The sequence below is a fragment of the Hevea brasiliensis genome, chromosome 7 (genome assembly GCF_030052815.1).
Source record: "Hevea brasiliensis isolate MT/VB/25A 57/8 chromosome 7, ASM3005281v1, whole genome shotgun sequence".
Lineage (NCBI taxonomy): Eukaryota > Viridiplantae > Streptophyta > Magnoliopsida > Malpighiales > Euphorbiaceae > Hevea > Hevea brasiliensis.
The window spans coordinates 9,952,275-9,967,786 of record NC_079499.1 but is presented as its reverse complement, the minus strand read 5'-3'; the positions used below and the strand labels follow the sequence as shown (position 1 = coordinate 9,967,786).

The 15,512-nt window shown below is 24.8% G+C and overlaps 1 protein-coding gene across 6 annotated transcripts; it reads right to left on the bottom strand.

Moving 5' to 3' along the window:
• Positions 1–3,645: 3,645 nt before the first annotated feature.
• Positions 3,646–10,165, bottom strand: LOC110668411 (nudix hydrolase 2). Of its 6 annotated transcripts, none has more exons than XM_058149970.1 (10): positions 9,990–10,159; positions 6,976–7,175; positions 5,644–5,836; positions 5,476–5,541; positions 5,162–5,299; positions 4,938–5,015; positions 4,812–4,862; positions 4,664–4,698; positions 4,373–4,481; positions 3,655–4,120 (listed from the first exon to the last, which is right to left on the bottom strand). In XM_058149970.1, exons 3-10 carry the CDS (start codon positions 5,830–5,832, stop codon positions 3,932–3,934), a joined length of 855 nt encoding a protein of 284 aa, XP_058005953.1. In that variant the 5' UTR covers positions 5,833–5,836; positions 6,976–7,175; positions 9,990–10,159; the 3' UTR covers positions 3,655–3,931. The 6 variants fall into 6 exon arrangements, with proteins under 6 accessions (XP_058005956.1, XP_058005953.1, XP_058005954.1 ...); XM_058149968.1 differs by having other exon boundaries at positions 3,657–4,120; positions 5,644–5,860; positions 7,046–7,175; XM_058149969.1 differs by having other exon boundaries at positions 3,657–4,120; positions 7,046–7,175.
• Between the last annotated feature and the right edge of the window lie 5,347 nt (positions 10,166–15,512).

The window sequence follows — 15,512 nt, the reverse complement described above, 5'->3', positions numbered from 1 at the left end:
GAGAAGTCCTTTGTCCTTGAAATGACTTTTCTATTTTAGATTGAATTTTTGAAATTTTAGACAAGGTAATAGTAACTTTAATGATGGATTTTTCCTCTTCTCCATACCATAGAATAATTTTTTTTTTCTGCCTAAATCATTTAGGCTTGATTTAATGGTAAAATAATTAGTTATGTGTGCTTTAAATTAGTGTCATGTATATTTTAGAACTTTGTTTAATCTATCAGGGCACTTTATAATATGTAGATACATAAATTGGGGGAAATAAAAGACTGAACTTGAAAATTACTCCACTATTTTAGTTAAGCAAACTAACCAAGGGTCTTCATGAACCCCATGTCGATTCTCAAGCCAAAAGCTAGCTAGGATATGAGTAAGGTACTTTTCTGAAGGTGACGATTGAAAAAAGAAAAAAAAAAAGTAACTGTGACAAGAGAGAAGTACCAATTTCAAATATAAAAAAAAGAGGGCATTTCTATCTCCCCTAAGATTTACAAAGAGCTATAATTATTGTGCCTTGATAAATTAGCCTTGTATTTTGATGTGTATTGACTTAAAATTTTATGAAACTTTAATTGTGTGAGCTTAATTAATTTCAAGCTTTTTATTTTTGTGTTGGAAAATTATTGATATATTGGTATGGTGTTGATGAAATTTATTATGATGGTTATTATCTTACTTGCCTCTTCTTTCAAACTTTTAATCTTTTGTTAAAGAATGTTGTAATAGGCTGAAGTTAAGAAACTTCTAAGTGGAATTGATTGAGAATTTAAGTCATGCTTGAGGACAAGCATGGAATAAGTGTGGGGGAATTTGATAAGTGCATAATTTATTAATTTTACATCAATCACATTTAATGTTTCTAGGGTATCTTTATGCCTAATTCAGTTGATTAAAATATAATTATCTATTAGGCATATGTATAGAGAGTTGTTGAAATAATTGTGTTAAATGGAGAAATTTTCAGCATTTGCATTAATTTGACTCTTGCTGTATTTTTCAGGATTTTGGTGAAGTCCCAGAACATAGAAGTGTGGAACGAAACTTGGAAAGGTCGAAGGATTGAGAAGCGTTATTGATACAAAGTACACGGGTCGTGTAAGCACAACCATTGACCAGTGTAACATTCTGCCATAAGAAATCCAAAGAACCGAGGAAAAAACAAAGTACACAAGCCGTGTAACTTGACCTGTGTAAATCTTGGAGACCCGTGTAACCTTCTATGCAAATACAAAACATACCCATTCAGCTCCAGTAAGTTAGTGATACACAGGCCGTGTATCCGTCGATAATTAGTTTCCTGATTTTGCTCCAATCGCAGTTTTTGATAGAGACTCTTAAACCTAACCCTAGACCATTTATTATAAATAGAAGAGGTAGCAGCCGACTCAAAGGACCATGGAGCAGCCTCTCGAAAAGAGAGAATTAGACTTTCGTTCTCTATTCACATTCTAGATTTCTTCAATTTTCTTCTTTAATTTTTCTGTAAGCCATGAACATGAGTGGCTAAGTTTATAATTAAGTTCAAGGGATTCAAGTTCTTATGTGTGATTTGTGAGATCAGGTTCTTAATTTAATTTATGTCTTTTTGAATATCTATTGTTTTCTGATTTAATTGTTTTTTATCTATTGAATGATTTGCTAAAAAGACCTATTATTTAATTGTTTGATTTGATCAATTGCTAGTTCATCTTCATAATCCGTAATTATTGTATAAGATTGAACATGAGTAGCAATTAAGTTTTATTGATTATGATCCCAGTTTTCGATAATAACCTAAGGAAACAATAGGGTGAATTAAATGATTTATGCTTCATAAATTATTGTTCAGCTTAACTACCTCCTATTCTTAAAGCAGTTATTAATTTGATGAGGATTGCTTAATATCAATTCAGTTAATAATTAGAGTCAACAAGAGTGCTAGGCTCGAATTGATGAGTATAGGGAAGTCAGGGGTTTACCTCGTTGTTTGATAAATCTACGTTAAGTATTCAATAAGATATAATTGTCTTTTGTCTATGATCAAATCAATGTATTGGAATGTGAATTACCTTGGACTGAAGTTTGTTTAATTTGAAAGTTTCATATTTAATTTTAGTTCTTAATTTCTGATTTCTTCTTTGGATTGTGAATCATCCCCCCCCCCCCCCTCGCTCCCAACCTTTGTTTCTTTTTTCATTACACAAGTGCACGAAATTTAGTAATTCAGTCTCTAAGGTTCGACCTGGACTTACCACTTATTGCAGAAAATATTTTATTACTGGTAATTTCAGTTAATTTAATTTTTGATGGAATCGACAGCCATCAAGTTTCTCAATAAATTGTCCTTGTTGGTAATTTATCATTTCAACAACAATAATGAACAATAATTTTTTTTTCATAGGTTCTTCATTAAAATTTGCCAATCCTCACCAATAATCAACTATTAGCTATCAATGAAGAGCTACTGTCAACATTCAATGGATTGACTAACCAATGAACCTTTAATTTACCGGTATCGGAATCGTCTTTAAAGTTGTGAGTTCTCCAATTCAAATCTCACTCAAATTCAAATCAATAAAAGAAAAAAGAAACTAAACAACCTAGAGTGATATTCACAAATTTCTACTGTTAGGTTACTTTTGGTAGAGCGTAATAAAATATAATATAATCAATTATATAATACAATTAAAATTATAATTTAATGTAATTGCTATTATATTTTTATATTTGGTTGCAAAATAAAAATATAAGTAGCATAATGTAATGATAATTTTGATTTTAATATTTAATTTATTTATAGTATTAATAATGAATAATAGTAGTTGCAGTGATTGATAGTCGAGTGATAGTAGTAGTGGTGGTGGAGACAACAGTGGCTAAGTGGTGGTGATAGCCAGGTGAGTTAGTGATAGTGGTAGAGGTAACAATGGCTAAGTGGTGATAGCAATAGTGGTGCTGATAGCAATGGTGGTAACAAGGTGATGGTGGTCGAAGTGATAGCGGTGGTGGTAACATGGTGATAGTGGTGGTGATAATGATAGTGATAATAGTAGCAGTAATAGTGATGGTAATAGATAATAAGGTCATATTTAGTATGTTGTAATCAAAATTGTAATGTGATCGTGATTACATTGCATATTTGATTATGTTATTTGGTAATAAAAAAAATTTAATGTAATGGAATAATGATTACATAATATTATTAATTATATTTAAAGTAACATAATGATCATTACATATAAAAATGGATGTAATAATGATTATTTTTTTTATTTTTTTATTTATTATCAATACTATCACCATCATAACCACTATGTGGCTATCATTGCTATTACCATTACTACCCTTACCTTATCACCATTACCATCACCACCATTACCATCACCACCATCACTGTCCTATTATTATCATCGCTATCACTACCATCACTATCATCTCTTAACCACCACTATCATCATTCACACTACTACTACCTCATCTTGCCGCCACTACTACCATCTAACTACTGTTGTCGCTACCACCATCACCACCACCACTTAGCGATCACTATCACTCGACTATCAATTACTATAACCATGATTACTTATTATTAATACTATAAATAAATTAAATATTAAAATAAAAATTATCATTACATAATACTACTTATATTTTTATTTTGTAACCAAATATAGAAATGTAATGACAATTATATTACAACTTTGATTGCATTACATTATACTCTACCAAACATAAATATAAAAAAAAAATTATAATAAGTAATCATAATTACATATATTTTTACATATAATGATCATTATATTACTTTAAGTATAATTATTATATTATGTAATTGTCATTTTATTACATCAAATTTTTTAGTGTTACCAAACAACGCAATCAAATATGCAATGTAATCACGATTACATTACAATTTTGATTACATCATATCAAACACAGTCTAAAAGTCTTAGAGTCTGTTGAAATCTCGGTTGTTGAAGTACAAATAGATCTTTTTATTAGAAGCCGTGGCTATGGGAATTGCAGGAAATCCAACATAATCTCCCTCGGACTTAGTTTTGCATATTTCTGCAACATATTGAAAGAGCTGATGTTCTTTGTTATATGGTTGATTCAAATAGTCCTCAATTGGCATCCACTAAGAAAAAGAAAGATAAGAAATTAATTAATTAATTAATTAATTAATTATGATCATCCTAACAAATTTGAAACTTGTCCAACATTGCAATGTAAAGTAAAAGAGTCCTAGTTTTCTTCATTTTATCTTGGTTTCTGATTAAGGATTTAATCTAAACTAAAAGACACATTATTCAAAAGTAATCATTTTTCTCATTTGTCAAGAAACTACTGCAGGATTATGAACGACAAGTGATTTATTAAGAAATGGTACCTGGGCTGCCTCAACCTCTGAATCTTGCTTACGGATGTTAAAGGAGTGTGGTTGTAGCATGCAAACAAAAAATAAATCTGATTTGCCAAAGAATGCATGATGGCTTTGTCTGCGGGTAAACAATACAAACGAATAAATCAAAGTGCAAGGTAACACTGAATGAGAACTTAGAGGTTTTAATTAGTTGTAACTTGTTGCAATAGAGATGGAAAGATTTCTTTAGCAGAAAGTCACAAGAAAGACTGCACAAGTTCATGTAGAGCACAGATATATTTATGACAAATTTCTTACCTGAATGCTAAAATTTCGATAAATTCTGCCTCAATCTGATTCAGAATAAAGATTAAATACCATAAATTTATAATGGCTTCTAAAAAATTAGATATATACCAAGTAATGTCTTTTTTTAGTCTAAAAACTTCGTAAATTTATTGCTTACTCCAGTTTCTTCTTTAACCTCCCGAATTGCAGCTTCACAAATATCCTCACCCTGTGGATGGAAATTTTCAATTTATTACGGAGAAACATCACAAAACCAGTGAAACTATAGTCCTGATATGCTCACCTCATTGACTACCCCAGTAGGTAACTTCCATACCCCTGTACCTTTAAATCCACCACTATTTTCTTGAATTACAAGCACCTACCAAACGAAACAATTTAATATTAAAATAAGAAGTCATAGCTACTAAGACATTATATCATACACATTTCAAAACGTTAATAGAAATTTAAAAATAAAATTCAGATAAGCTCAGTTGAAGTTAAATGAAAAGAACATTTGAATACCTCTCTTTTGTTATTCACTATGAATGCTCCAATTCCCACTCGATGTGAAGCATTTGCTGGAAGAGTATCAGGAGAATTTGGTAGCCAACGCACCAACATCAAGTATTCTGGTTCAGCATGATGGTACCTAAATCCTTCCTGCAAAATTAGCAGAAAATGATTATAAGGTATAAAGATTGATAAGCAGATACATAATTTTATAATTAATTAGTCCCTCTACTCCCTCAAAACCCCTTCTAGCTCAGAAATTAAATCTAATACTTCTCTATCAGAAGCCATAAGCATTACGATATATGTTATTGTGATTTATTTACCTGAACCACAGGATTGACTAGATTAGAAAATTCAATTGGCAATTTGATCCAAACACCTTTCTTTCCCTACCAAAAATGCATTATAAAATTAACATAAGTAATGATTGAAATTGCAGCACAATCAAGTGGGTGTTGGGACAAATAAATTTATAGATGATTAGGAAGTACCTGCTGCTTCCATTGTGAGATGGAAGCTCTAAGTATAGGAACAAAATTGCGAGAGTCCATGTGTTCTTTTATTTCTACAATAATTCCTTCATATGAATCCTCAACTCCATTGAGCAATCGAACCTGCTCAACTTCATTTTCAGGAACCATCTGCTCCTTCATAGACTCCAAACTTGTTGTGGATGACATGTTCCTAATCAAGAATGAAGCTTTAATTCTACAATGAATGAATTAGGAATCAGCACTCCATTAGGCTATGCAAACACCAACGCCAAATTTACCATTAAAAAAGCTAGAAAAATTAAAAGCAAAAGAAGAGTCCTTATTTTTAAGCATGTCTAAATCGAAGCATCTTATTTCAAGGGAAATTTCCTAGCATAGACAGCCAACATACACTGCCATATACCCAGCTACGATTTGATTCCAATCCAAAACTGGCTTAGGGCCTGTGTGATGTAATAGCCGTTACTCTTAAGTGGTAGCTGGTAGCTAATGTATATTAAATGTTTTGTAAACTTTGTCTAGCTACTATGGTTGGTATATAAAATGTTTAATTATTTATTTATTATTAAAATAGATATTATATTTATTAATTTAATATATGATGAATGTAAGAATTAAAATATAATTATTTTTTATATATATTTTTTATCATATAAGAATCAACATTATAAAAACTTTAACTATTATTTATAATATATTTATATTTATTATTACTTTTATAATTATAAATAATTTATTGAATTAAAAAAATTAATTTAAAAACACAAAAATTTTTCATTTAATAAAATTTAAAAGAATATTCTAGTCTAAATAAAAAAATAAACTTAAATCAATTATCAACTAATTAAAAAAATTCTTATTTTTAGAGCTAATATAAATCGTAGCCGATATATATCTTATTATCAGTCAATTAGTTATCAGTTATATTTTAAAAAATTTACCAAACACTTTAATTCAGTTATTTAATGCTTAATCTACTTCATCTAACAACTAAACTAAACATCCTCTTAATTTAATTCTATTCAAATCAAAATTAGATAATTAAATAATTAATTTAATTTAATTTAAATTAATATTAGAAAAACCTTTAAATTAACTCAAACTGAATCAAGTTAATACGGATAAGTCTACATTGCCGAGCAAACATCTATCAATAGTATCAAATTATAAGCATGTATTTATAAGCAGATTGAAATTAATATCTTAAATATATGATTAGATATGATTAAAAATTAATTTTATATTAAATTTAATATATTTTAATTTTAAAAAACACTCAACTAAATAAATTTTATAAATTATTTTTTAATAATACATCTAAAATAATACCTTTTCAGAAATTAAATTGAAACTGCAATCCAAGTAGCTTTTGGAAGACCAAGGAAGGAAATGATGAAACCTCCAAAAGGTCGCTTTTTGAAGTGGCGGCTGAAAAGATGATGATGGTGATCTTCTATTGGGAAGAAAAGGTGTGAAGAGTTTGGCAGCTCTCAACAGCAATTACTGGGGACGGATCTTTGCATGTATTCCTTGAGACAAATTAAAAAAAAAAAAAAAAGAATGAAAAAGTTACCGTCTAATCATTATATTTTTAATGAAATTAATGATTTAATTTTTATATTTTAAAAAATATATTATTTATTTTTTATATTTTATTTCTTTAAATTATTTAAAATTTTCATTAATTTTTTTAATATTTATTAAATAATTATTTAGTTTTTTATTTTAATAAAATTAATTAATTAATTTTTTATTTTAATAAAAATAATTAATTTTTTTATTTTAATAAAAATAATTAATTAACCTATATATTTTGAAACACAATATTTTAAAATATATATTTCTGAATGAAAATAAAAATTTTATTATATAAAAATTAAATATGAATTAATTTTTTTTGCAAATTATTCATGGACTAAAAAATTACTGAACTAAATTATATGACTAATTAATATATGTTTTAAAATATGAATATCAATTAATTAATTTCATTAGAATTAAATTATAATTTGATTAGTATTAAAATCTTTTGATTAACAAAAAATTTATGAAGAAATTAAATAATTTTATGAAAATAAAATAAAAATAAAATAATATATATTTTAAAAAAAATTAAATAATTAATTTTATTAAATATAAAAATTAAATAATAATTTCTCTAAAGAATACTTTAATAATTACTCTGACTATGTTATTTTAAGATTCAGGGTCTAAAGAGTCTTTTTAATAAAGGAGAGAACTCCGTGGACTCTAATTAACAAGTGTCAATTGATCACTCGCTGAGACAAAAGCTTTTCCAAACCCATATCCTATAATTACTTCTAGGTAAACTGCCTATTTTGATCCTTAAAAATATGTCAAATGGTTATATATTAATTTTTTCAACTTTTAAAAAAAATTAAATAAATCTTATCAATTTTTAAAAATAGATCAAATAAATTTTTGAAGATAAATAAATCTTTTTATTTTTAGAAATAAATAAAAAATATTGAATTATATTTTACCTTTAATATAAATCTCATTAATGTTGTGCATGAAAATTTGCTAGTGCATGAATCTTTATCAGCAATCATGCATATCTGATTTGTAATATCTGGTGAATAAATTGATAAATTATTCTTTATCAAATGGTTCAATAAGCTTTTCTACAAAAAACTATGATGAATATCATAAATACATAGAGAAGTTTCTTGAATCATTTAATAAAAAATAACTTGTCAATTTATTCAAGGACGTATTAAATATGTACTGAGTTTTTGTAAATCAGATATGCAAGATTGTTAATGAGGAACCTATGCATGACTTTGATTAGATTTATATTAGATGCAAATTATAATTTATTTTTTTATTTATTTTAAAAAATTAAAGGACTTATTTATCCTCAAAATAGTAAAAAAAGCTTCTTTTGTCTATTTTTAAAATTTAAAAGATTTATTTAATATTTTTTAAAATTTAAAAGGCTTATCTCAATCTTAAAACACTTTAAAAACTTATATAAATATTGAGCCACACTTTACAAAATTGAGGTTTCAACTTAGTGCTTGTTATTTTATAAAAAAAAAAAAAAAAAAAAAACTACTTAGTGCCTGTTTGCATTAAAATTGGAGATAAAAACTGTTTTTAAAATAATTATTTTAAATATGATTAAAAAAATAATTTTAAAAAAAATGTTTTATTATTTTAAAATTTTAATGAGTAAAGTTTATTATATTTAATTTAAATTTTTTTATTTTATAATTAATATATTTAAAAAAGAGTTTTCTCAATACTAATTTCAACAATAATATCAAATAAGTTAATAATTAATATATATATATATATATATATATATATATATATATATATATATATATATATAATTTGAAAGTACTTTGAGGACAATAGTTTTAGAGTTAAACCACGTAATTTGATATTAAAAAAAAAATGAATGATTTAATTATGGTTCGGTTATTAGAAAAAAAGGTTGACTTGTGCTAAACTAGGTCTAAAAGAGTTGATATGGGACAAAGAAGAACCAAGTATCTCCAAAACATGGATAGAACGAGTAATTAACAACCAAATATTTTACATATATATATGTGTGTGTGAAGAATAGGTAAACATCTTTAATAAGAAAAAAGATAAATATGAAAAGAGATACTGAGACAAATAAGAACCACACATCTACAGGTAAAACGAATGATAACCACATATACGTAATCGGGAAACAATATTTTCAACAGGCAAATTTGATTTGAGTTTGCAGAAGTAAGCCTACGAAAAGGTCCATTGGGGAGTTTGTTAAAGTCGCTTCTGGCAACAAAAAGTTTTACTTCTATTTCAGCAGCCGATTCAATCTCTCCATGTTTGCATGCTTCTACCATTTTGCTTCAACTCCTCTATATATCACTTGGTCTTTGCTAACCTCCTTACTATATGAATATTTTCAACAGTAATTCGACAGGAAAATTTGATTCAGTTTAAAGTAGTATGCCTGTGGAAAGGTCCATTTTGGAGTTTGTTGAGTCGTTTCTGGCAACTAACAATTAGCAGATATATAGAAAGCTTTTCCAATTTTAATTTTAATTAGCATTTTATCTATAATGTGTGGAGAATTATATTAAACTGTGAAATATTGCTTGAACCGTTATATTTACTAAATACTTCAAATTAAAAATTAAAAACTTAAAGCTCGTTTTTAATCACTTATCTAAATAGGCATACATCTTAAGTTGGATCCCATGCTAAATTTTTTCTAAATATTATTAATAAAATAATTTATCTACTTGTAAAAAATATAATATATAGGCAAATAAATTTCGCATCCATTGAGCAAACAAGAAAAAAAGAAATTGCATGCATACCTTAATTATAAATATGGCTCTTGGCGGGAAGAAGGCTTCTTTAGAAGTGAAGGGAAGGGATATATATTGTGATTATGCGCACAAGACGATCATATATTTATATACGAAAAGCTGCATCTAAATTTCTAAATATTCGCCAGCTTTTTCTACCAATTTTAGTTGAGATGTTTCGAGGAAAAACAAGAAGCACTAGTTCTGAAAGGGATAAGCATTCCTGCGTGTAGAGTTTCTACTTGCTTTCTAGTCCAGTCCTTTTCCTTCCACTTTTCTTTTCAGTTTCCTCTGTACTTCCTCTACACTTCTCGAGTCATCTCAAGTCGATTTATATTTAATTAGTAATAGATACAGAGATAAATTTATATTTAACACTAATTAAAATTAAATTTTTAAAAATAAATATATTTATCTCTAATAATAATTTTTATAAACCAAAAAATTATCCCTTTCATTTATTTTTATTAATATATTATTAATTTTAATTTACATTTACTAGGGGCCTGCAAAATTAAAGCCCCACTTATTAGCATTTTGAAGTGGGAGGGGAGATGGGAGGAGGCTTCCTTTTAAAGGAATAGCCAACTCCTCCCCCACCTCCCTCTTTGAAGACGATGTGGGACATAAATTTTATACATATATATAATTCCATATTTACATTATCAACTTATATAAGTTAATTTTTTTTTTAATTACGTGTAACGCATGTTATGTGTTTTTATAAGATTAATTTTTATATTATTATCATTATAATTTTATATTCATGCATTAAAAGTTTTCTAAATAAAATTTTAAAATCTTAATTATAATTATAATTATAATTATATAAATAAATCCACTTAAAAGTGTAAGATAGAATATGTTGTAAGACACAATATGATTTTTCAATTTGATTTGAAATATTCTCAAATTACGCATAACCCTATTACTTGGCATGCACCATACCTACACCAAGACCGCCATTGGAATCTCTAAGAGGTCAATTGATCTTTTGAGTGAATTTAAACCTTGTAAACTTTCATAACTCCATCTATATGCTGTTTCTCTGTGAGCTACACCCATTAATTAGTGGCACAATATCTTGAGGAGTCTCTTTCGAATGTTTCATCATATGATGGATCAAATAAGTAGAAGGATTAATACATTAATGTAATATAAAAATTTCTAAGCTAAATGGATGCAGCCAAAAGCTTTTATTCCAAATTCTAAAACTGAGATTGATTCAAAGAAATATAAATAAATACAAATGCAAAAATTATGACCTGCAAATTAGTATAATACTAATAGAATTTCTCATACATATGAAATTTTTTTTAGAATAAATTTAAATTTGTATATTTCATTTATTATAATAAAGTAACAAATTTTAATAATTAATTAAAAAATAAAAATTGTCATTGCGCTTTCAGTTTTCAACTAAAATTAGATATTTATATGATTTTTTTTTTAACATAAAACGCGAATTTATGATTTTTAGTTAATTATTTTTCATAAAATTCATTTTTTTAACAAAAACTTCCATACGATTTTCTTAAGAAAACATGAATTTATAATTTTACTCAACTCTTTCTTATAAAACTTTATTTTGAATTAAGTAGAAATTAAATACATTTAGGTTAAGAATTTCAAATTTATAATATCAGTAAAATTAATTCAAATAATAAAAAATTATATAATTGTAAATAATATAACCAATGAAGGGTATTTTGAGCGATGTCAATATTTCTCCATATATTTTATATATTATAGATTATAGATAGATATTATACATTATAGATTAATAATATTTTTTATTTTTTATTCATTAATTTTTTATTTTAATTAATTACTTCTTATAATATTTTATATTTAATTGAAGTTAAGTAAAAGTATGGCTAAGAATTTTAAATTTATATAAATTTTAAAATTAGAAATTTTAAATTTATATAAATATTAAAATTAGTTTAAATAATAAAAATATCATTGTAATTAATTTAAATAATAAAGGGCATTTTTGGCAAAGCTTATGTTTCTCCTCTCCCTTCCCACATTTATATATCATATAGATAATTTATCAAAATAAGGAATTGATTACATATTATAATATATAGTTAAGTTTTATCATATTTATTATATTATTCATAAATTTTTAAAGCACAAGTTTAATTAAAAATAATATTTAAAAAATTTCAAAAATATGTTTTTTTAGAGTAATTTCAAAAATTTGTTAATATGTATATAATCAATATAAATTAAAATTATCAAAATGCTTATAGTTAAATTGTAGAAGTGTTTTCATCTAATTTTGAGTTTTTTAAAAAAATTATTTAATTTTTAAAATTACTTTGTAATACAAAGGTAAGTTATTATGTGATAGAAATATATTAATTATTTTAATTGATATTAAAAGATATTTTTAAGATTTTAAGATTTAGTATTTTTTTTTTATAATTCATACCAAGAAACATATACACACATAGTATAATAAGACTTATTGTACACACTTATACTTTCAGGCAAGTGCTTTCATGGTATTTTTGCTTCTGGTCTTGGATCCCATATCGCCTAAGTAGTGTGTGTGTGTATGTGTGTGTGTGGTATATAAGTGAGTATGTAATTACCTTCCAATCAGTAATTGCCTGGAAGTGTAAGTGTGTATAGTAAGTCTTACTATACTATGTGTGTGTGCATTTTTTTGATATGAATTATCAAAAAATGATAAATTCGTGGTGTGGCTAGGTGGGCGCTTTTGTGGTGTTCCTACTTCTGGTCTTGAATCCCACATCGCCCAAGTAGCGTGTGTCTGTGTGTGTGTGGTATATAAGATTTAGTATTATATCTATAATTGATTGCAACTTTTAATTATTAACACTTATAAACGTACTAATAAGGACAATACGTTGATTAGAGTCTTTAATTATATATAAATTAGATTAAAAGAAAAATATAATTTCTTTATTTTGATACATGCAAACATAATACAATCGAAGTACTACATATATAATTTTTTAAAAAATCACTTTTATTTTTTAAGTTTTTATACTCTATACACACTTAACACCTAATACAATTTATTCATATATAGTTTAATTAGTTACTAAAAATTTTTATTTTGATATGGTAAAAAGGGATTTATTTAGTGATAAATTAAGGAAAAGATTTAAAACTTTTATATAAAAAAAAAAATTAACCTTAATGAATTAGAAACAAATAATACAACATTTGAATACTAATAAATTTTTGTCTCAAAAAGTTCATTATTAGAAACAAATAATATAATATTAAGAGACTAATAAGTTTTTACCTCAAAAAGTTTATTATTAGAAATAAATAATTTAACATTTAGAGACTATAAATTTTTGCCTCAAAATTTTCATTATTGAAAACAAACAATGTATAATAAAATTTTATCTCAAAAAGTTAATTATTAGAGACAAATAATATAATATTTAGAAACTAATAAAATTTTATTTCAAATAAATACTTATAGTAACAAATATCTTATTTGCCCCTAAATATATGTTTCTAAAATATAATATTATTGTAGTGAACTTTATTAATAAAATAAATATAGAGATAATTACATTGTAGATTAAATTTTATTTGAAATTGAATTTTCAAACCTGCTAATTTAAAAAAAAAAATCGATTATTAGATTACTTTCTCATTTAAGTATGTATATTATATAACTTTTATTAAGAAGCCACTTAATTTAAAAACTTAAATTTATAGGTGATGACCTAATTTAAAAGCTTAAGTTCGTAGATGATAGCACTCATAGTAATTTATATCTCTAGAATACCCTCTTAAGCAAATGTCCATTAAACTTAAGGTATGAATAAATATAAATTTATCTTATTTTATACTGAAATATTCAATAGTAATCGTAGGTGGATTTGTGAAGGGGTTGGTCCCATCAAAATTTTCACAAATTTTTTCTTTTAATATGTAAGGAAATTATAGTTTAAATTCAATTTATCATTTATTTAATATATAAATATATAAGATTTACATATTTAATAAATGAATCTAACTATATATATTATATTTTGAGTATATAATAAACTAAATTAAAAAAGAAAAATATTAATATGTATACATATTTAATTTGTTATGTATAATAATTCATTTTAGTATGGTTGATTGAGGCCTCAAATTTTTTAGTATTATATCCAACTTGCCTTATTATGAATTTTAAGAATTAATTTCCTTTAAAAAGCTAGTTGTTTGATGTTAAAAAAAAAAACTAAATAAATTCAATAATAATAATAACAATAATAATAATATTTTATCGGTATGTAAAATAATATTTGACAAAAAAATTAATTATAATAGATTAATTTTATTATTTAAATGAAGTTGAGTTTTATTTGTCTACTTTAATTCTGTAAGTTTTTAATAAATTTTATTCAAAAAATTTTATGTGATTCATATAATATAATGAATTTATAATCGATTATTCTTATAAATATTTAATTAGTATGAATATGATGTAATATTAAAAAAAAAATTACCTTTGCATAATAATTTTTGATAATTTGATAGTTGAATAAGATTTATATATTTATATCTTAAATTATTTTTCATAACATTGTTATTGACCTTGTAGCCCTTTCAACCAGAAAATGATGGCTCCCCGACTGACAGCAATGTCAAGTTTCCAAGTCAAGAGGCAACTATGCTACTTGGAAACTTTGTTACTTGGAAACTATTCCAAGTCAAGTTTCCAACTAGTTTCGCAAAATTAATTTTCTCTATAATGCTCAAAATTATCATTTTCTTTAAAAAAAAAAATTAGAGTAAAACTATACATATACATTTAGCAACGTATGAGCTTGGTTTCACTCGTTCTCTTAATAATTTAATCATACGATCAAGAAAATAATATAATAAAAAAAAAGAAATGATATATATATATATATATATATATATATATATATATATATATATATATATATATATGAAAAAAAGTAAAATAAAAATAAAAAAATAAAAGAATGAATGAAATAAAAGAAAAAAAAAATAAAGAGTGAAATAAATAAATATTATGAGCGTTGAGAGGAGAAATGATGACTTAAAAAATAAATTTTTTAATTAATTTAGGTAGAGGAGTCAATGAAATATTTGTAATTTTAAATTATGTAGAATTATAAAAAAAAAAAAAAAAAAAAAAAAGACTTCAAATACCCAATTCTGCATTTAAGGTGGACGGACAAATATGAATATACATTGTTAAATCGATAAATCCATTCAAATCAACTAAATTCAATTATATTAATAAAAAGTAAGTTAATTAATAATTTTATATGTACATATATACATATATAGATTATAAAATTATGTTAAGTGACAATTTATTATAATTTATTTAATTTCATCAAATTTTTTCTACTTTTTATTAATTAGTTATTCAATTGTTTTAAAGTGTAATTAAGTTATTAATTTCTCAATTATATATATATATATTGCAAACTATTTAATTGTTACCCTCTTATAAGTTATAATTTTATTTTATAATAATATTAATATTAATAAATAAAGATCATATTT